The sequence below is a fragment of the Puma concolor genome, chromosome E2 (genome assembly GCF_028749965.1).
Source record: "Puma concolor isolate L17-30 chromosome E2, mPumCon1.1.hap2, whole genome shotgun sequence".
NCBI lineage: Eukaryota > Metazoa > Chordata > Mammalia > Carnivora > Felidae > Puma > Puma concolor.
In genome coordinates, this window is record NC_141681.1 from 50,339,825 (window position 1) to 50,361,123 (window position 21,299).

Below are 21,299 nucleotides of genomic sequence, written 5' to 3' on the forward strand. Positions count from 1 at the left end.
CAGGCTTGCATGACTCTTTATTCGAACCACCAGACCTGCCCCCAACGAAGAGCTCCCCAGACCCTGCCGCACCTTATAGGAAAGGGCTCAGAGTCAGGGAGGAGGGACCCTGTTGCTCCTGTCCCTGCCGAGGGAGGTCAAGATGGAACCTGGGATTCTCCGTGACCAGACTACTCCCACTGCCTGTCCCTGCAGGGGACTGAGATGGGCCGCCCTGGCCCAGGTTGGGGGTGGGATCTCAGAGTTGCCCCTGAACAACACTCCGTTGAGGATGGGAGGCCTGGCCCTGGACGCCTCACGTCTCTGGGCGAGGATGTCGTGGTCCCTCGTCCATCAGACCTGCCGCCACTTTCCACCCCACCAGGGGGGTAGGACGCGTGTGCTCCCTCACCATCCGTGAGGACCCAGAGGGGGGGTTCTCTGCATGACGTTCCTCCCTCGGCCTCAGGCCAGCAGGCGGCTGTACTCCGCCAGGGCAGAGGACTTCTTTACGCCGTCCCAGATCCGGGCAGCGTAGTGGAACCTGGGGGAGGAGGTGAGTGGTCAGCAGCCCTGGCTGTGGCCCGCCAGCCTTGCGCTGACCCGGGCCAGGTGCAAAAACAGGTCCTGCGTACAACCTGAATGACCTGACCCCGGAGGCTCCTGGACCGGGATGTGGGGGAAGATGACAGTGCTGATGGGAGTGGCCCGGGTTCTGACGCCTCCCCTGGGGTGAGCAAAGCAGAAGTCGCCTGGTCTGGAATGAAGGCCTCAAGCCCCAACTTGAGGGTCAGGATTCTACCTCTATCTCCCTCCAGAGTCTTGTGGCGATCAGAAACGTCTGACAGCTGCATGACCCTCTACCCGGCTGGGCCCTGCTACAGACCGTGGGAGAGTAGAGCCCCGAGCCCCCTCGCCCGCACGGCTCACTGGCTTTGCTGCTGTGTGCGCTCCCTGCCCCTTCCGGCCACGGCCAGCCACAGACCCCGGGGGAGCCGTGCTAGAGGCTGCACCCAGCCAAGCTCTTTCTCTCCAACTTCTGTGTCTCCTGGAAATTCGATGTTGCAGACCTGCTGCGGGCTCGAGACACAGAGGGTCATGTGGGGCTGGGGCTGGGGCTGGGGGAGGTCGGGGCTCTGTGAAAGCAGAGTGGGGAGAGCCAGGTGGCACAGGAGGAGGGAAGGTGGGGAGGCGCAGGGAGACTGCCATCCAGTGAGAGCTGGAGAATGCAGCTCCTGTGGGGACATTTCAGCGTCCCCTCCTGTGAGGCCACGCTTTCCGCACTCAGGGCCTCAGAATAAACGCTTGAGCTTGACTGGGCTCACTGGTCCTACTCCTCGCCATCAAATGGCACCTAGCTACCGGTATGTAACATCACTGTGTGACAATTCCTTTCTCTGAGCCTCAATTTCCCCACCAGTAAAACTGGTGACAAGACCTACACCCTACTGGCTACTCAGGAGGACTTAAGAGACAGCATGCTGTCCAGCGTGGAAGCAGTCATCAGCATCCCAGAAAAGGGAACCGAGATGTGGAGAGATCACTGAGAACTTCCTCTAGTCTGCACCAGGGTGGGGGCCCCCACACTGACCACCCTGCCCGGAGCTCTTACCAGTTCTTCTCCGTGAGGATGGTGTGTGACAGCTGTGGCCGGGCCATGGACATCACTTGGCTCCGGAGCTTGCTCACCAGGGACTGGAAACTGGGGTGGCCACGGTACCCAGGGAGCAGGGAGAAGAGCGGGCTGGAACCGGGTCCTGGAGAGTTGAGGTGGGGAGGATAAGGGGGTGGGGGGGACACCTTTCCTCAGAGGGCCTTTCCTTTTTCCCAGGCACCCAGTATCCTGGGCTGGAATACCAGGAGTACCTCCACGTCCAGACCCGGCCCAGCTCTTCCCGTACTCCAACATCTTGGAAACACACTCCTAAGAAAGGGTCCAAGCACCTTAAGGACAAGCCACGAGTCTCCCCTCAGACCAGTGTGGGTCCCTATCACCCCAGGCCAGGGCAACCTGTATCTCCCACCAGACCAGGGAAGAACTGGTATCCCTGTGGACCAGACTCAACCATACCTGCCCGAGGTGGGTTTTCACTCTCTGCTTCGCTGTCCATGAAGGGCACCAGGAACAGATTGACCTCAGAGTCCAGGAAGTCAGGTGGGAGCCCAGGGAAGACGTTGCACTGTAACATGGACAGAGTACCTGCAGGAGAGAACCTATCAGCCTACAGATACTATGGTGAGGGGCAGGGGAGGTACACATATGATGGTCAAGCTAGAATCAGCAGGCCAGTCTGGACGTCTGGGCCACGGGCCAGAGCAGGAGTCAAGAGCCACTGGTCAGCCTGGGGGGTGACTCAGGGACCCTTACCCTTGTAACGCAAGTGGGAGTGAGCCATGAGCTGGTCAATCATCAGGTGCATCTGGCGCAGCTTTCGAGGACAGAAGTCCTCTCGGCGAGCTTTGTTCTGCAGGAAGACTGGAGGGGTGGGAAGAGAGATGTAGTCGCGTGAGGCAGCTGGGGCTTGGCTGTGTGGCCTTCCCCACTCGTGCCAAAGATCTGCCGTTACCCCTGGGCTCAGAGCTCTTGTAAATATTTATGTTACACGTTACTTTGCTTTAGCACCAGACCCTGTGCTGGGTGATGCAGGGGACCCAGACGTGAGATCTGGTTTCTGTCCCCAAGGAACCCCCAGTCTGATGGAAAAGACCGAAGAGGAAAATAGCCACACAATCAGGAGTAAGACAGAAAGGCACCAGGGACTTGGTGAGGCAGAGGAAGTAGGGAAGACCCTGCCTGGGGTGTCATAAACGAACGAGATGTTTGCAGAAGGGCAGTGTGACAGTAGAGCAGAGCGAGCAGATGGTGTGAGGCCGCAGGGCAAGCAGGGCACCTGGGGCCACTCGGGTTACTTCAGCACTCTCTTCGCCCCCAGTCTGTGCTGGAGGTGCGGGGGACAGAGAAATGGGCTGATGTGGATCTTGTATATAAAAGGCTCCCCTTCTGATCAAGGAGCTGGACCCAGACTCAGAGTCGTGCCCTTGGTGGCCAGGTGGGAACCTTGGAGGAAGAAGCAGCTAATCTGCTGACTTGCTTCCTCCCAGGTCCCCACTTCCCCAGCGCTCCTGGTTTTCGCCCCTCCCCCGTCCCCCTGCCTCCCCCGCTCCCCGATTTCTCCCTCACCCATCCCCCCCCCCCCCCCCCCCGCCCCAGTCAAGTCCCTCACCCAGGTGGGGGTAGTACTCAGTGCCTTCGTCAGAGCCTGAGGAAGTGCTGGACTCGTGGCTGGGGGATGGGGTAGAGGGCTTCACCATCTCTGCTGTCTGGAGGAACCTGGGGTTCAGGGCGAGAGGTTGGTGCTCTGGCATGGGCACCCCCCCGTCCCACAGCCTGGGGAGGGGGCCCCCTTTGCGGATCTGATAAAAGCTACAGCTACACCTATTTTAGGGGATTTTAGGGAATTCAGAGACAACTCTCTCAGACACCAATCCATGGACCCGTGTCAACTGCATGCGTTTTTAAATGAGTCTATGCTATTAAAAAAATACTCCATTTTTTAAAGCATTGGTAAGATCACCACAAAACCGAGTGGAAAGCACAGGGGTTCCCAGGAATGTCCCACCCCACTCCCACACATAGCCTCCCCCACTGTCAACATTCCGGTGAGCCTGTGACACATTATCATCACCCAAAGGCTATGCTACACACTAGGCTTCCCTGCCGGTGTTGTCTACTCTGCGCGTTTTGACAAAAAGGACATGTGCCCGCCACACAGCATCACAGCGAGCGGCGTCACTGCCCTAACAACCCTCCATGCTCTACCTATCCGCCCCTCATCTTTTTACTTGTCCCCGCAGCTTTGCCTTTTCCAGAACGTCATGGAGGTGGGATCATACACTAGCCGTTTCAAACCGGCTTCTCTCACTTAGTAATACGCACTCAAGAGTGTGTACCTTCCTCCTTTTCACGGCGTGATAACGCATTTCCAGTAACATTCCCTTGTGCGCATGTACCATAGTTTATCAATTTACCTACTGAAATATACCTTGATCACTTCCTCGTTTTGGCAATTACGAATAAAACTGCGTTATAAACATCCATGTGCAAGTTTCTGCATGTATCTAAGTTTCAGTTTATGCCATTTTAAAATAAAATTTCCAGACACGTAAATAAAATAAACCTGCTTGCTATCTGAAAGAAGGGCTCATGGGAATCCGATAAAAAGCACGGACATTCTCCTCACACGAACACACATACAAACGTGTTGTCCACAGTTTCGTGGGGTTTCCCTGCTGAGAAGCCCACCTCAGGCTCTGGATTAAAAGCAAGGTTCTGCCACGTGCCGGGCCGAGTCCATACCCCAATCAGAATGCAAACTCCACAGGGCAGTCTGGTAAATTCACACCTGTGTCCCCAGTGCCCTGAACGGGGAATGGCATCCATAAATGGTCAATACACTCCTCTCACGTGAACGAATTCAAACAGACTATGGTGATGGTAACAGCGCGGGTGTTTCAGAAATAAGACACTTAGGGGCGCCTGAGCGGCTCAGCTGATGAAATGTCTGGCTTGGGCTCAGGTCATCAGAGTTGGTGAGTTGGTGAGTTCGAGCCCCACATCGGGCTGTCAGCGCAGAGCCCACTTCAGATCCTCTGTCTCTCTGCCCCTCCCTCACTCTCAAAAATACATTAAAAAAAAAAAAAAAAAAAAAAAAAAGACATTTAGATCTGGTCACAAGGGCTGGTTTTCCCAGAAAGTCATTTTTACTGTTGGCCAGACCAGACCCACAGTTCACCCCAACCCCCAGGGTTACTAACATAAACATTACATTCCCATTTACCACCGAATGCTGTAAGTTCTTTAAACTCATTTAATCCGCATAAAACAATTTGCCTATGAGGAGCTAAGGAAAAAGAGGCCACTCACCTACTAAGAGCTGGGGTTCAAATCCTGGGCTGCCTTACTTTGGAGACATCTGCTTCCCTTGGCTCAGCTCTCCCCTCCCCATGAGCTCCTGTTCCTTCCTTCTGGCTGGGCTCTGTGCCCAAGGCGGCTGGCCTCCGCACAGCTATCCCCTGGGGCCTGAGGCCAAGAGGAACCCTTACGCCTTAGGTTCTGAGCCAGTTCTGTCCAGGGGGCATTTCTAAAAGCTCCAGCTGCTTCAGGCAGGACTCCGGCCAGATCCTGACTCCTTCCCCAGATCCTGACTCCTTCCCCCTTCCTGCCTGCCCGGGTACGGTACATGTGCCTGGAGATGGACAAGAGGGACAAGCCCGCTCCTGATTATGCTATTCATTCTACAAACGTGTATTAACCACCTTGTGCCAGGCACTGTGTGAGGCACCAGGGACTCAGACTGGGAGAGACAGACCCTAAAGAGACCTGCAATGTCCTGTTAGGGAGTGATAAATGCAATGAAGGAAAACACAGTAGCGTAAGAGTGGGGTGGTGGTGGGGGGTGGTTCTATGTTATAAGATCGGGGAAGGCCTGAGGTGGGACGACGTGAGGGAGGGAGTCTGAGGTCTGTAGGAAGAGTGTTCTGGCTGAGGGATGCAGCGCAGAGGTCCTAAGCTGCACAAGGAGTAGCCATGGGGCCACTAGGGCTTTAATCGGGGAGCGAGGGAAAGTGGTGGGAGAGAAGGTCAATGAGGAGACTAGGACTGTCCCGTGGAGGACCTTGTAGGCCATGAGGACTTTGGATTTTGTTCTGAGTGATGTATAAAGCCAGTGGGGAGTCGTAAGCATGTGTATGTCTGCTAGGTGGTGGTGACCCACTCCAACTCACGTTTTATTTTATTTTTGAGAGAGAGAACATGCATGCACCTGTGAGCATGCACGACTGGGGGAGTGGCAGAGAGAGAGAAAGAGAGAGAGCAAGAACAAGAGTGAGAAAATCCCAAGCAGGATCCACACTGTCAGCACAGAGCCCTACTCGAGGCTCCATCTCGCCAACCGCAAGATCGTGACCTGACCCCATATCAAGAGTCGGACACTTAACTGACTGAGCCACCCATGCGTCCCCAACTCAGACTTTAAAGGGGTCCCTATGGATACTGTGTGGAACGTATGAGACCCAGAAAGTGGCCGAGTCTCTGATCCCCATCTCTTGCCTTCGCTCCCTGCCCCCACCCCCCCAACCCTCCCCGCCACCTGCTCACCTGTATAAACTGAGGTCTGTGAACCAGTCTTGGACAACGATCACCACGTGGCAAACCGTGAAGAGGAAGGCCGCGATCTGGAGCGACTGAGAGAGGGCAGGAAGGGGTGACCGAGCTGGAGGTCCCCCCCTACCCAGACTGGGGTCCCTGCTCCCAGGACTTAGCTGAAGGGGCAGCAGGGTGAGAGCCTCAGAGCTGTTAAGCACCTACTGTGTGCCCAGACTCCGCTGGCACTTCCTTCACAGGCCATCCCTAAATTGGGCAAGATAGGAATGATCACTCCCATCTCACACTGGCAGATAACGAGGCCTGAAGGGGGAGGGGGCAGGAAATGACTTTTCTGAGGAGCACAGCCAGGAGGTGAGCCTGAAAGGACTCTCAATGCTATTCTTTCCTACAGCTCTTGGGGCACCCAGGGCTCTTTATGAAGCAGAAACGAGGTCAACCCATATCCAACTCCCCATCGCGAATCTCGAGGGGGAAGGGGGAGACCTCGCCCCTAGGTCCGGCTTGGTCCCCTCACCTGCATCTCAACGTAGGTGTGGGGCAGGTTGTACTCTGGAGGCAGCTTGCGGTCATTGTTGATAAGGTGGTCCAAGATGGAGGGGCTCAGGATGGGCTGCGGCAAGGAAGAGAGGGTGTCGGGAACGGGGGCTGGAGGCCGGGACCCTAAGTGTCACAGCCACCCAAGTTCCTCAAGTTGAAGGCCAATACCTTGCCTCTCTCGGGGCAAAATAAGGTCAGAAACACAGGCGGTTTCTGATGAGTAAGAGCTAGTCAGCAAGAGGGGGTGAAAGAAGAATGTTTCAAAGCAGATACACTTCCCCCAGCTCCTTTATGAATTATCACCCCTCTCAAGTGCCTCGTGCTCAAAGAGAACTCTCCTAGTGCTAATAAATGTAATATTGGCTTGCACGAGTCATGTCCCTTCAAGACACTTTCCTTTTCTTAGTTGTTTCAAATGCTTTCAAAACTTTGCCAAGATAATTACTTTGGTCAAAAAACGATGTTTAGTGTGAAAATTGGTGAGGATTTGAAAACTGCATCAGTGGGTGTAAAAGAATCCATGGTGAGTTCATCACCTTTTCTTAAAGGAACATTCCATTTAAAAGCCACAAGAGCGCAATCAGTTTGGTGGTCTTACTGACTTCTTGCTGCAGTGAGTGGAATTCTTTAAAGACAGTTTCCCAATTGCTTGCTTTCTAAAACTCCCAATAGAGCTGCATGCTCTATTCTGTCCTGTTTTAACTTCCGTTCTGCTCCACATGGGCCTTGGACCCAGCTCATGGCAGTTCAGCTTGTCTCCAGGTCCCCTAGTGGCCCCTGCACAGGGCCTGACTCACAGATCACATCTGTGGGCTTTCACTGTCCGTGCCATCCACACCTATGGTGACTAGAACTCCGCTCCATCAACATTCAGGGACAACCACGTAGGGGCCAGGCCCTGACCAACAGAGCTCCTCCCTAAAGCGCTCCAGGCAGGTGGGGAGCGGGAGCAGTACACCGTGGGAAGAGGCTGTGATACGTCAGTGCCACGATGGAAGGCGCACACGGCACCAGTGGGGGGCTCAGAGCAGGGGAAGGCTTCTGGGAGGAGGCGATGCCCCGGCAGAGTCTTCTCGGAGGAGAAGGCATCAGCCAGGCAAAACGGCAAGGGGAGAGAGAGTGTTCTCATGCTCATGATACTGACAGCAAAGTATGAAGTACCTACTTCATGGCAGGCGCTGCCATTAGGGCTCTACTTGTATTAACTCACCGAAGCCTCACAACAACCCTACAAGGTAGGCAATGATGTTTTTCCCACTTAAGAAAACTGAGGAACAGGCAGTTTCAGATAAAGGGTAGTTTCGGATAAAGGGAACAGGATGTGGACGGCCCAGGGTGGGAGGGGGATCAAGGCGAGGCCCTGTGGTGCGTCTGGTGGAGCTAGAGACTACACCAGAGAGGGGAGGCTGGAGTCTGAAGGAGGTGAGCCCCACGAGCCCTGAACACCACGCTGAAGAGTGGGGACTCTGCCTGGGGGCAAGAGAGAGGATGAGGAAAGCCGCCAGAAACACACAGGTCAGTTCTGATGATAGCGATGGGCCGGAACGCTAACTACATGCCAGGTCCTGTGCCAACCGCTCTGCCTGGACCGTTCCACTGAAGCCTTGCAATGAACCTGTGAGGCTGAGTACGATTATCGTCCCCACTTATAGACGAAGAAACTGAGGTTTGAGGGGGGGTAAACACTTGCTTCACATCACCCAAATGGTAAGAATTAAAGGCAGAACCTGGACACACAGAGACCGGCCTCGAGGGCCCACACATTTAGCCACTACGCTAGAAGATTCTCTAGGCTACTGTGTATACGATGGACGGGAGGGGAGGGAGGCAAAATCTGAAAACGTGCTAAAGGCCAAGAAAAGACACAACTTGTCCATAAGCACCTAGCATGCCCGTGGCTGGGCTGGGACCACATGGAATCTAAGCGGGGTTCTGGCTTAACAACATTCAGGGATGGATGTGAAGGTGGCATGAAGGAGGGCGGGCATGTGGAGGTCAGCACCTGTGTGTCCAGGAAAACAATCCGCTCTTGGGTAATAAAGAAGTCAATGCCACTGGTCTGGTTGCCCCCTCGTTCCTTCATCTCGGCACTCTGGGCCCGGAAAACGTACGCCCTGTGGAGAGAAGCGGGTGGGGTGCATTAGAGGTGCGCTTCTCAGCCTCTGATGCCTCCAGAGTGTAACCATGTAAAATGAACATGGTTCCCTATGCTCTCAAAGCCCCCTACAAAGCCTTCCACCTGTGGCCCCTGTTGTCTGGAGAACCACGTTTTATTCCACATGACTTCACCTTTACCCATAAGGAGATCTATTAACCCATCCAATGAAGTCAGTAGAGTGAGGTGTTTAAGAGTCAGGACTTTGTTGGACCGCTGGGATTCAAATCCCAGTTCTGCCTCTTCCTGGCTCTGTGGCTTTGGGCAAGTCCTTAATTTCTTTCTCCTTGGCCTCCTCATCTGTAAATGGGGATAACAGCAGTCTCAAAACTCTTAGGGCTGCTATGAGGCTAACTGCCGTAAAGCCCTTAGGAAAATGCCCGCTAGGCAGCGATACGTAATCGTTAGCTGTGAATTACCCACTGCACTTGCCACGGGCCGGGCCCCGGAGATATAGCACTGAATGCTCTCCACCCTCACAGTGAGAGGCTGGGTGGTTGTAGAACTCCGTTCCCAGTTCTTCCCCTAGACCATGGAGCTCAACTGGGTCACATTCTGCGACCTGGACAAAGTGATTTTCTCTTTCAATCTGTAAAATCAGGGTAATGGTATTTCTGTCTCAAAAGGTAATCCCCACCTCCCTGAGAGGCGTGTTACGCTGTCCGACACCCACTTAACAACACCGTACTGAAGGCCTCTAATGTACCAGATACCGGGATGCGACAGGGAACAAGGACCATCTCTGCTTCCAAGCAGCTCCTGCTCTAGCTTACAGATCAACAGAGATCAGTAACTGTGAGCGGCAGGAAGAAGGGGTGTGTGGCGCTCAGGATGGGGATAGCTCAATTGGGAGAGCTGGGAAGGGCTGCCGTACAAGAGACAGATGCCCACACTGAGAGTGAGAGAGAGAAGAGTTTATTGAGCAACTTTAATTAAGTTAAAGGGGAGGCACAGGGGGTGGAGGATGGAAGCAAAGACTGTCCCAGGTGGACGGCAGGTGGCGTGTGTGGGGAATCAAAAGACCAGTGTGGGGAGAGGGGAAAGCGGAGACCAGGGGGACTGGGAGCAACAAGAGGGAGCACAGGCCTCTGTGGGGCCTGGTAAGGAGCTGGGGCTTTGGCCCACGAGCCTGGAGTAGCCCTGAAGACATTTAAGTAGGGAAGTGACAGGACTGGAGGTGGGTTTTGAAAGGCTCCCCTTGTGCTATGTGGTGAGCCGTAGCCTCCCTTATCCTCTCTGACCTTGACCGCCTAGGCCTTCCCTTCTTGCTCACTCCGCGCCAGCTCCAGGGCCTTCATGCCATTCTGCACATACACCAGGCAAGCTCTGTTGCCTCAGACATAGGCTCCTGCCATTCCATCTGATTAGAAAGCTCTCCCTCCTCCCAGTCTGCTTGTGCTCAGTGTCCCTCTTTGCGAGGCCTTCCCTGACCATTCTGTTTAGGACTGTAATCCAGCACCAACCACAGCTTCCCTATAATCCCTTCCCGTTTGGGTATCACCTTCTCACATGTCAAATAACGTAGTTTGTTTGCCTTCACCCTGATTAGAATGAAGGCTCACCAGGACAAAGGTTCTTGCCAGTTCTGTTGATTGTTGCATCCCCAGTGCCCGGAACAGTGCCTGGCACGCTGTAAGCACTCAATAGATGTTAGCTGAATTGAACTAAAGCAGGGAGATCAGTGAGGAGATTCTTGACATTCAGTAGGGGAGATGTTTGGGGCCAGGAGACAGGAATGAAGGAAGGGAGAAGCAGATGAATTCTTTAACATAAAGAGGGCCTGATGGCAAGAGTTGGCACCAAAGTCCGCCACACCACGGGCTGACGTGGCTCAAAAAAATAAGCAGAGGGCACCTCGGTGGTTCAGGCAGTTAAGTGTCTGACTTCAGTTTAGGTCGTGATCTCATGGTTTGGGAGTTCGAGCCCCATGTTTGGCTCTGCGCTAACAGTGTGGAGCCTGCTTTGGATTCTCTGTCTCCTTCTCTCTCTGCCCCTCCCCCACTCACATTATCTCTCAAAATAAACTAAACAATAAAAAAACACAAAAGATATGCCAGGCCAGTAGAATTCTCTCTAGCTCAGGAATCTGAACTCAAAGCCGGGGGTAGGGGAGGAGAAATTTGCTAGTTGGGGGTGGAAGCTGAGATGGAAAGAATGCTGAGAGAGCTGGAGCTGTTCCCAAGTGGAGCCAAGGTGAGCTTAAGTTACAAGTTGACAAGAGAGGAGACGGACCTGGGAGGAAGGGCAGCCCCACAGCTCTGGTTCTAGTGGATGTACAGTCTCACGATAGTGGTTCTTAACCTGCTCTGGGTCTCCATCGGACCCTCTAAGATCTGGGGGAAACTACAGACCCATTTCCTAGAAGGAAAGCCTAACTGCAGATAGATGTAAAATCCCTCATATACTGTTAGGAGGAGGTTCATGGACCCCCTGATATCCATCCACGCAATGCAAGATAGTATCACCTGCTTTATGGAAAAAAAAACCAAAAACCAAACCCCTACATTTTCTAGACAATCCCTTTCTCATTCTCCAGTTTGAGTCTTCCTTAATCAGACCGGTTATGTCTCTCCTCCCTAGTCCCTGCCTTTCTCCATTTCCTTCCCTGCCCTCAGTTCTGGTCCCTAGTTCCTAAGCTCTCTCTTTCCCCAGATCCTCTCCTGTGACTTCATACTTTTATTTTCACAATCATCCCCATCCTTACTCAAGAATGCAGGACCGAGGCTGGTCTAGAACCCATGCCCTACATTCGAGTCTCTTTCCCTGTTCTATTTACCAGGTCTTAGCAACCAGTATCCTATGAGCATTTGCTCTGTGTCAGGTTCTTGTTAACTTTGCCTTCCTGATCTTATCCTCCAAAAACCCACTTTACACATGACGAGGTGAGATACTGGGAAGTGAAGTGACATTCCCAAGGTCAACTAGCTGGTGAATGGCAGGGCTGAGACTGAAGTCAACCTAAATCCAAAGCCGGGCTCTGTACCATTCCCTGGGGCGAGGCAGGAAGGGAGGGAGAAACAGCACTGGTTATCTTGGAGCCACACAAAGATTTAGTCCAGGCCCTAATCACCCTAATCTGACAAAGACATTGAGGCCAAGGGAGGTGAAACATTTTCCCAAAGTCCTTTGGTAATACCACTTGCAATACCCAGGCCCACCCTTCCCTGTCCTCCAGGTAGGTGTCCACCTCCCTCCTGGTCTTCCACACCCCTTACCTCTGGTCCTCCTCAGGAGTGTTCGCTGACAACAATGACATGACCATGGACTTGCCTGTCCCCTGAAGGCCCAGGACACCAACCACCAACACATCGGTCTGATCCAACAGGTACTGTGGGAAGATGAAGGAATGTGAGCCTCGTAAATCTGTCAGCTGCTGGAGTGGGAGTGAGACTGGGGTGGGGTGGGGGGGCAGAGACTGGCCCGCCTGCCTTGTCGGATGTGGAAGCAAAACTTTGACGCCTCCGATCCCCTCAGTTGGGCAAAGGGCCCCTGTACGTATGCGGTGGCACAGAGAGGAACATTTGTGAGGGCTCCCAAGTGGAGAAGAGCCTGGCATGGTCAAGAAGCTAATGGAAAGTCAGTGCCGCTGGAACACAGCGGGCAAAAAGGGAAACCTGACTTTGGGGAAGAGTAGAAGAAAGGCACAGGAATGAAGAACAGGTGGAAGGACAGGATGTGGTATCTGAGGGCTACTGCGGCAGACTCCTGGAGGACTTTCGGCTTCTGGCAAGTCAGGAAAACACGCAGCAGCATGAAAAAGGGACAAGAGTGAGGAAGGGGAGGTCAGTCTGTCCTGGATCCTGTCTGGGATTTAAGAGTCCTCAGACCTTCACCTCTGGGCCACGAGCTCTGATGCCTTTCACCACTAGGGGGTGCGAGAGACACGCTTTAAAAAAAAAAAGAGCCGTCCTCAACAGGCTCCTTAAAAAAATCAATCCTTTTTTTTTAATTTTTTTTTTTCAACGTTTATTTATTTTTGGGACAGAGAGAGACAGAGCATGAATGGGGGAGGGGCAGAGAGAGAGGGAGACACAGAATCGGAAGCAGGCTCCAGGCTCTGAGCCATCAGCCCAGAGCCCGACGCGGGGCTCGAACTCCCGGACCGCGAGATCGTGACCTGGCTGAAGTCGGACGCTTAACCGACTGCGCCACCCAGGCGCCCCAATCCTTTTTTTTTTTAAAAAAGGAAGCCAATCTTGGCTCTAACCCTAGACACATTAAAGCAGAAAGAACACCTAGCGCTAGCCCTGTTCAATAAGCTGGATACTGACCACATGTGGCCATTTAAATTTAAGTTCATTAAAATTAGGGGCGCCTGGGTGGCTCAGTTGGTTAAGTGTCCAACTCTGCCTCAGGTTATGATCTTGTGGTCCGTTGAGCTCGAGCCCCATGTCGGGCTCTGCGCTGACAGCTCAGAACCTGGAGCCTGCTTTACATTCTGTGTCTCCCTCTCTCTGCCCTTCCCCATTCTCGTGCTTTGTCTCTCTCAAAAATAAACATTAAAGCAAAATTTTTTAAGTTCATTAAAATGAAACAAAACTAAAACTTCAGTTCCTCAGTTATATTAGCCACATATGGGGATATGTGGATAAGTGCTCAATAGCCACTTATAAGGATAGTGGCTACCATACTAGATAGTGTAAATACAGAACACTGTCACCACTGCAGGGCGTTCTAATCTGACAGTGAAGGGTAGGCCTGGACACTGGCTTTTGTTTTGTTTTAAGGCCCTCCAGTTGATACCAGTAGGACAGCGGACATAGAAAGGAAGGAGGCCGGGTAAAATACAGACCCGGCATGCTGTCCTAGTAAGTCCAAGCTGTTGGAGAAGGAGAAGGGACACATCTGGGAGAATCTGGGCAGCAACGTGATGTGACGGGTCTAGGGGGAAAAAGCAGCGGGAGAGGAGAAATGAAGCCCGAGAGTCTGGAGGTAGGCATGCCAGTCCAGGGATGTGAGGTCTGAACTACAGCAGGGGCCACTGAGATGGAAAAGGGAGCCTCTGGGAGTGACATTCAAACCAGTTAACACTGGTACTGCATGGGTTGTTTCGATCAATCAGGAGGGGAACTGGAGCAGGGTCTAGGAGGCTGACCTGAGGGGGCAGGAGATGGTAAAGGAGGTCCCAGGGCATCTGGGTGGTAGTGGGAGTCCCTCTTTGCCAACTGGTATCACGGTTATTCAGTATTTTAACCACCAGCACAGCCCATGTCCTGCAAGCCACTGCAACTCAGCCCTGGCTAGGTGAGAACTTTCAGATTCCTTCTCTCTCACTGCTGCAATTGCCTGAAAGCTGTCTAGTCCAGTATCACCTGCCAAGAGGGTGGCGGTGGGGAGGTGGGGTGGAGGCAGTGAGACGTGGGACCTGGGGAAGCTCAAGCAGGGAGACCCATGCTCCCCACTCAGTACCTCAATGGCGCTGTCACACCAATTCATCTGGTCATCTACCAACTTGATGCTGTGCTTCATGCGTTCTGGGGGCAGTAGTTTGGCCTGGCCCACGACAGCTGGAGACAGGAGAGAGCAGGAGATGGGATGTGGTGAGGGTCTGTGTGAGGGCGGTCCAGCTCCTAACCGTCCTCAACAGGCTCCCGCCCAGGCCCCAACTCACGGTCCATGGCTGCGGGTGCGGCAGTGCCCATGCCTCGGTTCTGGATCTGGTACACAGGCTGCGTGGGTCTCTGTCCCTCCTTCTCTCCCTTGGGCGGTGCAGGGGCTGCAGGGGGTGCTGGGGCAGCGCCCTCGGGGGTGGAGGTGGTTGTCGCAGCCGCAGGCCCTTTCCCCTCTTCCCGTGGTTTCATGAGGACGATAGGCTTCTCGAGAGGGGCTGGGGCAGGTGGGGCAGCCGGGGCTGTTGGGGGTGGTGGCTGCTTAGACTATGGGAGTGAGAAGGTTCCGGTCAGCAGGAGAGATCTTTGCCCTAACTGCTCCCAGCCTCCCCTTCAGAAGATCCTTCCCTGCTCACCCGCTCTGCTGGAGGTTTCGAGAGGATGATGGGGGTTTTCTGCATGACCGCCGTGCTGGTCTCTTCGCTGCCATCCTGTGGTGAGGGAGGGCAGTTACTCGGGCATGGCTCCCTCGCCTCTCAGAGACACTCCCCAGGGCCTTTGGGTGCCAGGTACAATTCTAAATGCCTTCACATATTAATTCCACCAGCAACCCCATGAGATAGACACTATCATCCCCATTTTACAAATGAAGATACTGAGGTTAACTGGCTTGCCCAAGGTCACGTGGCCAACAAAGAATGGAGCCAGGCTTTGAACCCTGGCAGCCTGGCTCCACAACTGCATTCGGCTGCCTCTGCCAGAAGACAAGCCCAGGTGGAAAGAGCTAGGACCCTGGAGCTAGCCCTGGGTTCAAACTCGGCCCTGCCTTTTGCTGGCTGTGTGAACTTGGCTAAGGCCTCGCTTCAGCCTGTTTCCTCACCCGGCCGGCAGGGATAGGAGTTTCTTCACAGGACTACTACAGGCTGAGCGTAGCTGGAACTTGAAACCTGTCCATGTGGCATTTGACGCATGGCAGGCGCTCACTATCTGACAGCTGCTCTCCCGAGAGCCCTGCTACCCTGATCGTTCCTCATCACTCCTCAGCTCCACTCACACTTGCCAGTAGCCAGGGGGCTGATCCCACACCTTGCCTTCATGTTTATTTTGACTCACCCCCAATCTGCTCAAGAAAGGGGAGAGATCGGCCTTTGAGCCTTGTTCTTTTGAGCCTTGTTCCCCGAGGAACCTCAGGAGAGCCATGACCCTTCAGTGGGTCTATTTCTTCACCATACACTGGGGATACTTACTTCAATTCTGCTCACTTCACTGGCCTATGGTGAAGAACAAACAAAGGGCATGAAAGTATTTGGGAAGAAGAGCTGTGACAGAACCACAGGAGAGGCTGCGGGCTTTCAGAAGGCCAGGGAGGGAGATGGGGAGAAGGTCCGGGGAGGAGAGGATGATACCTGGGACGAGGCTGTGAGGACAGAGGACAGGAGATGTATTCAGGAGGCACAACGTACAGGGTGACTGACGTGGGGAAGGGGGTGTCCAGGATGAGGCCCAGTGGGCTGTCATGGATACTAGGAAAAATGGGAGGAAGATGCCGAGGTCGGCAGGGGACATGGAGGACGTGAGGAGTCCACTGGCCACTTAGGAGGCTGCCAGGGATCAGCGGCAAAGTCAGAGGCAAAGACAAGAGGCTTCGGAGAGGCTGATCCAGGACTAAAGCTGAAAGTGCACGATGATGGCGACACTATCCCGGGTACGTGTGGCAGGAAGAAAGAGACCCTGTGTTCTCACTTATGCTGTAACCCAAGGAAAGGAATAAGAGCCGAGCTCACTGTGAAATCAATTATTATTCATGTCTACCATTTTATGGCTCAGAAAACAGTTCCAACTGTTACTTTCTTCTTCCCCCCAGAGCTCTCTCAGAGGTGGGTAGGGCCCTAGAGAAAGGACACGAGCAGGGGGCAGGTTCTGACAGCGAGTCACCTCAGCACAGGAGAGAAGACAAGGCAGGACCGGGGCCCACGCCGAGGCTCCTGGTTTCCAGTCCAGGATACTATGGCCGGCAGACCAGTGCTGTGCTTGGGCTCAGCTGGATTTGGGTTTGGGTTCTGGCCCCAAAGCTCACTGATTTTGTGACTCTGGGTTAAGTCCTTTCTCCCCTGAGACTCACTCTCTTCATTAGTGAAAATCAGATCTGTCCTAGGTTCTACTTCATGGGATAGCTAGAAGAGTGCAGAAAGACCCAAAAGACGTTAAAGCACCTTGCACGTGCACGCTGCTCAACACCTAGGAACAGCTGCGGTTATTGTAGGACTCTTTGAAACATGAGTTTATGGCGCCTCTCAGCTCAAACCCTCCAGTGCCAATTTCATTCAACAAAATCCAAAGTCCTTTCTCAGGCCTATCAGGTCCTACGTGATCTGGCCTGAGCTACCTCTCCGAAATCATCTTCTATTACCTTCCCTTCTTTTCTGGCCACTCCTTGAATACACCAGATATAGGGCTCAGGGCCTTCCCATCTGCTGATCTGTCTAGAATGCTCTTCACTCAGATTTTGTCATGGTGTATTCCCTCACCTCCTTCAGGTCTCTGCTCCAAACCCACCCCTTCAGGGAGGCCCTCTCCGTCCACTTCATCTAGGACAGACCCCTTTGCCACTCTCTACTCTTACTTCATAAGGCTTTTGTTCACAGATTGATCCCCAGCATCTAGATTAGTGCCTGGCACATGGCAGGTGCTTAAAAACATTTGTGGAACAAGTGGGTATGTGGATGCTGCCCTTGGGCCCACTCACTCACCCGTCTCTCTCTCTCCCATGGGGCAATGTAGTCCCTCTCCCGACCACCAGGCCCGGAGAGGTTCTGGGGGCCACCGGGGCCAGGCTCTTTCCAGCGTCGCCGCCTCTCTATCCCATAGAGACCAGGCTGACTATGGCCAGACTCAGACATGGTTGCCTACAGAGAGAGAGAGAGAGAGACTCAGAGAGAGAGACAGAGAGAGAGAGAGAGAGAGGGAGAGAGAGGTGCATTTCAGAGTGAGGACAGACTCTTTGCAATCGATTTGGTTCACTATGGACTGTAAGAAGGCACTTCCTTTCAAGAGAGCTCTGTGGCTGTGGCAGTGACTGCTAGCTGGCTCTCAAGATCTGTTCTCTTCTTCCAAAAAAAATAAAATAAAACCCTCAGTTCTGAGCTGGGCACATGGCTGTCCAGAACACACCTCTCAGCACCATTTGCAGTTAGGTGGCCATGGGACTAAGTTCTTTCTGGCCAATGGTATGACACCAGAAGTGTGTTCTACCAGCTTTCAGAAACTTTCCTTCACAGATGCTGGCACATGCCTTTTGCCCTTTCCTCCTCCTGGCTGGGAGGAATATGGTGTGCAGGCTGGAGCTCAAGCAGCCACCTTGGACTGGAAGGAACGAACGAGGGAAGACTGGCGTGGCAGAAAAAAAATCGGCGGTCTCCTGTTCACCCGGCGTTATTTCCTTCTAGATGCAGTGGGAAACAGCTACACTTCTCTTACTTGTAGCCAAAACTACTCCCAACTATTAGTCACTTGGCCTCAACCTGTATCTCACAGGGGGGAGGGGGTCACATAAAAATGGGACCTATTCTTTCCCAAACTGTGGCAAAGCATTTCCTTACAAATCAGTAACATGATCCTCAGTGCGACAACTACTGCTTTGATTACCTAATACTGGCATGTGTGGGGGTGGGGCTCCTGCACTCAAGGCCCTATCTTATCTGGTGTCCCTCTACATCTCAGTCTGTCTACCTTAGGTTTCTGATGGCCCGCCATCCCTCACACTCCCAAGTCTCCCCCGTGGTTAATCTAAGATGTTATAAAATGAACTGCCACCTATATGGTCTACTCCCTACCATTTAACTCGCTTTATAGGTCCCTCTAGGGACTTTCCCCAGCTGTTTACACTTCATTCCAGAGAAATCTCTGAATACTTAACAGTCTGTTTGCAGGAGAGGCCATTTCCTTTATAGCTCAGAGGTCAAGTTGACAAACTGTAGGCTACGGACCAAATCAGGGCTGCCTTCTGTGTTTGTAAATGAAGTTTTATAGGAATACAGCCACCTCCATCAACTTAAAAGTTGTCTATGGCTGCCTTCTTGATCCAATGGCAGAGTTGAGTGGTTGAGACAGAGACAGTACGACCTGCAGGATCTCAAACAATTCCTCTCTGTCCCTTTACAGAAAAAGTTTGCTGATCCTTGCTTAGCTCTTAAGTGCCTATGAAATCATGTTTATTTTTAAAAAAATTTTAGGTAAGCTCTGTGCCCAATATGGGGCTCGAACTCACAACCCCAAGATCGAGAGTGGCACTCTCCACCAACGGAGACAGCCAGGTGCCCCCACCTGTGAAATGGTTCTGTGAATCCCCCACCTCCTACCCAAGTACACAGTCACAGATCCCTGTGAGAGATTCGCTCTCCAGAACAGCAGTATCTGTTAACAGGATGTAGGAGTAGGGGCTTGTCCAGCGCCTCTCCCATTGCTACAAGTGACCTCTTCTCCCCCACCCCCCCACCCCGTCACAAACCCAGCTGAAGACTGCCTTCTGAGACAGGAGGGCAGGGCCTGTTTACACATGCTCATGGAAAATGATCCACTCAGCACTTAAGTGACTGTTTACAGTCTCTGGCAGAGATTCCCCTCAGAAACTGGGAATCCTCCCTTCCTTGCAGTTAAGGGTCACTTTGCACATTAGTCTCAAGACAGCCCCCCCCCCCCCCCCCCCAGTGCTTCAGTGTCTCTTTTCATTCCTCCACAGGGACTCTGCCCCAGCACTCCAGTCCGTTTACACACCAAGAGAAGCCCCTTCTCATGCAGCAAGTGTCCGTTTGCATGTTTTTTTTTCTGGAAACTTCCACAGTATTTGGGTCTACTGAACAGCTCTATGGGGGAGCTCCCCAGAATGAGTCCACCTACATACAGTTTGGGGACCCCCCCCCATGTTTCCAGGCTCCTCTGGGGAGTCTCCCAAAATGTATAAAGCCAGTCTATTTGTGTTTATTTACAGGGCTCTTACAGTGACCTCCCAGATGTTAAGAATCTAACTAGGCATTCTTTGGGGGAGTTTCCTCAGTGCTTAAGCATCTCTTCATATGCCCCCTTTGGGGACTCTTCCAGAACCTAAGTGTCTATTTGCAAACTCTGAGGGAAGACTTCTCTAATTCCCAACTCTGTATTTACACACCACCACCCCCAAGAACTTGAGAGTCTATTTACACTATTTTTTTAAGGACTCTCTAACACTTGTAAATATACATTTACAAGTTTGTATATGGGGCATCCCCTAAAACCAATGAGTCTCTATTACTCAGGTAACATCCCCAATAATTAGACACCTGCTTACAAGCCTCCTATGGGGAACCCTACGATTTAGGTTTCTATTTACATAGGATTCGGAGGACCTCCCGGGTATACAGGGTCTGTCTGTAGACCCTCTGCGAGCGTGTTCCCAAGACTCCTCTTTACACGCTGTCGTTAGGACGTTTGCAATACTTGACAGCCAGTTCTAAAGGCCCTATTAGGCCCTCCCAGAACTGAAGTTCCTATCTACACCTTATTTATCTCCTCCCCACCCCGCGCCCGCCAACCCGGTATTTTAAGGGTCGCCCCTGAATGCCTGGTCTGTTACGCACACCTGCCGGACGTCCGAGCAACCGTTTAACGGTAGAGAAGGGGGCGGGGCCCCGAAACGCGCCCAGCGCCCCGCCCCCTGCCGGTGCACGAGCCTCGCGCGGGCTTGCGGGCCCCTTACCTAAGGCGGCTGCTGATTGGCTCTTGGGGCGCAGCGCTACGCGCGCTTTCCGTGACGGGGCTGGTGGGGGGAGGTTCCACTACAAGCCACGGGCCTGTAAATGGCGTCTAGGGGACGAGGAGCGTTGGGGAGAGAGAGAGAGAAAGCAGGCACCGGTCACTCCGGAACCGGTCTAGGCACCCCGGAAGCGGCACCCAAAGAACGCCGGCCCGAAAGAGGAAGAGGAGAAGGTAGCACGGGGTGGAGCGGAGATCGGGACCCGTGGGGTGCTGGCCTTGCGCATGCGCCGAGGGCTGGGCGCGCCAGAACGGAGCGTCAGAGCCGGGCTGAGCATGCGTTGATGGAGGTGGTTGGCTTTAGCACGCATGCGGATGACGGAGGGGAGGAGGGCGGACGCTACGGTTCCGCCTTAGTGTGCGCGCGCTGCTTTGAGGCCCATGTGGGAGTGTAGCGAGGAGGGAGAGAGGGCGGCTCCGGAGATGGCAGGTTCGAGTCCCGCCTCTTCAGTGGCGTTGGCGGGATTCGGTGGGGTGGGGTGGGGCGTCGCGGCAGGGAGGAATTTCAGGGTCCTGGGCCGAGTAAGTGCTGAAAACACGGGAATGAATTAGACCTAGTGTGTGCTCTGTAAGACATAACGCTCTGTGGAGGGAGACAACTAGAGGAAATCACTGAAGGAGAGGGCCCAGGTCCGGTTTGACCTTGAAGGGCGGGAAAGGGTACTCCAGGTGGAGGGAAAGGTCCAGACTGTTTTGGACTCAGAATTCCCTCTGGGTGGGAGGTGACGCCGCAGAGACGGCTGGTCAGATCCTGAAGGCCTGGGAGACGGAGACTGGTGGGATAGGATTGTTCAGTCTGTCGCCCGCCGCGGTGGGGGAGGAACCCAGGGATAGGGGTCGAAAATTCAAGAAGCCAGTGGCGCAGCCTTGTGCGCACCAGAGTGGGGGGGGGGGGGGGGGGGGGGAGAGAAATGCCCGGCCGGAGGAGAGCGCATGCGCGCAGCGGTTTAGCTAGAGCCCGCGGTTACCACAGGGAGGGAAATAACTCCGGGGAGGAGGGAGAAGGGGCGTGTGTAGAAACGTACATTCATATGTATATCGGTCAATGGGGGAATTTACCATTTTTCATTTGCAATATTACTAAAAAAAATTTTTGTAATTTATAACTGAACAGGGGATACATGTA

The 21,299-nt window shown here is 53.5% G+C and overlaps 1 protein-coding gene and 1 long non-coding RNA gene across 4 annotated transcripts in view; one reads left to right on the plus strand and one right to left on the minus strand.

Moving 5' to 3' along the window:
• On the minus strand, window positions 1–20,255 carry SMG9 (SMG9 nonsense mediated mRNA decay factor). Of its 2 annotated transcripts, XM_025914948.2 has the most exons (14): window positions 20,118–20,255; window positions 17,137–17,292; window positions 14,803–14,877; window positions 14,449–14,713; window positions 14,247–14,344; window positions 12,053–12,165; window positions 8,685–8,796; window positions 6,660–6,755; window positions 6,137–6,222; window positions 3,204–3,310; window positions 2,348–2,455; window positions 2,051–2,179; window positions 1,592–1,736; window positions 1–523 (listed from the first exon to the last, which is right to left on the minus strand). In XM_025914948.2, the coding sequence occupies exons 2-14, from the start codon at window positions 17,284–17,286 to the stop codon at window positions 445–447; spliced, it is 1,563 nt and encodes a 520-aa protein (XP_025770733.1). In that variant the 5' UTR covers window positions 17,287–17,292; window positions 20,118–20,255; the 3' UTR covers window positions 1–444. The 2 variants fall into 2 exon arrangements, with proteins under 2 accessions (XP_025770733.1, XP_086546120.1); XM_086689994.1 differs by lacking the exon at window positions 17,137–17,292 and having other exon boundaries at window positions 20,118–20,254.
• The window catches only part of LOC147573641 (uncharacterized), a 9,677-nt gene continuing 8,590 nt past the window's right edge, over window positions 20,213–21,299 (plus strand). For both annotated transcript variants that reach the window (XR_015244928.1, XR_015244927.1), the window contains exon 1: window positions 20,213–20,347. This is a non-coding gene — a long non-coding RNA (uncharacterized LOC147573641). The remainder of the gene's footprint in view (window positions 20,348–21,299) is intronic.

What these genes read in the sequence shown, in the direction of transcription:
- SMG9 (XM_025914948.2), bottom strand. Translation starts at nt 17,286, where the DNA reads ATGTCTGAGTCTGGCCATAGTCAGCCTGGTCTCTATGGGATAGAGAGG. An exon ending in TTGTTTTCCTGGACACACAG is followed by an intron (nt 6,756 to 8,684) that starts GTGCTGACCTCC and finishes TCCTTGCCGCAG; the next exon opens with CCCATCCTGAGCCCCTCCAT. An exon ending in CTCCCACTTGCGTTACAAGG is followed by an intron (nt 2,180 to 2,347) that starts GTAAGGGTCCCT and finishes TCTCTCCTGCAG; the next exon opens with GTACTCTGTCCATGTTACAG.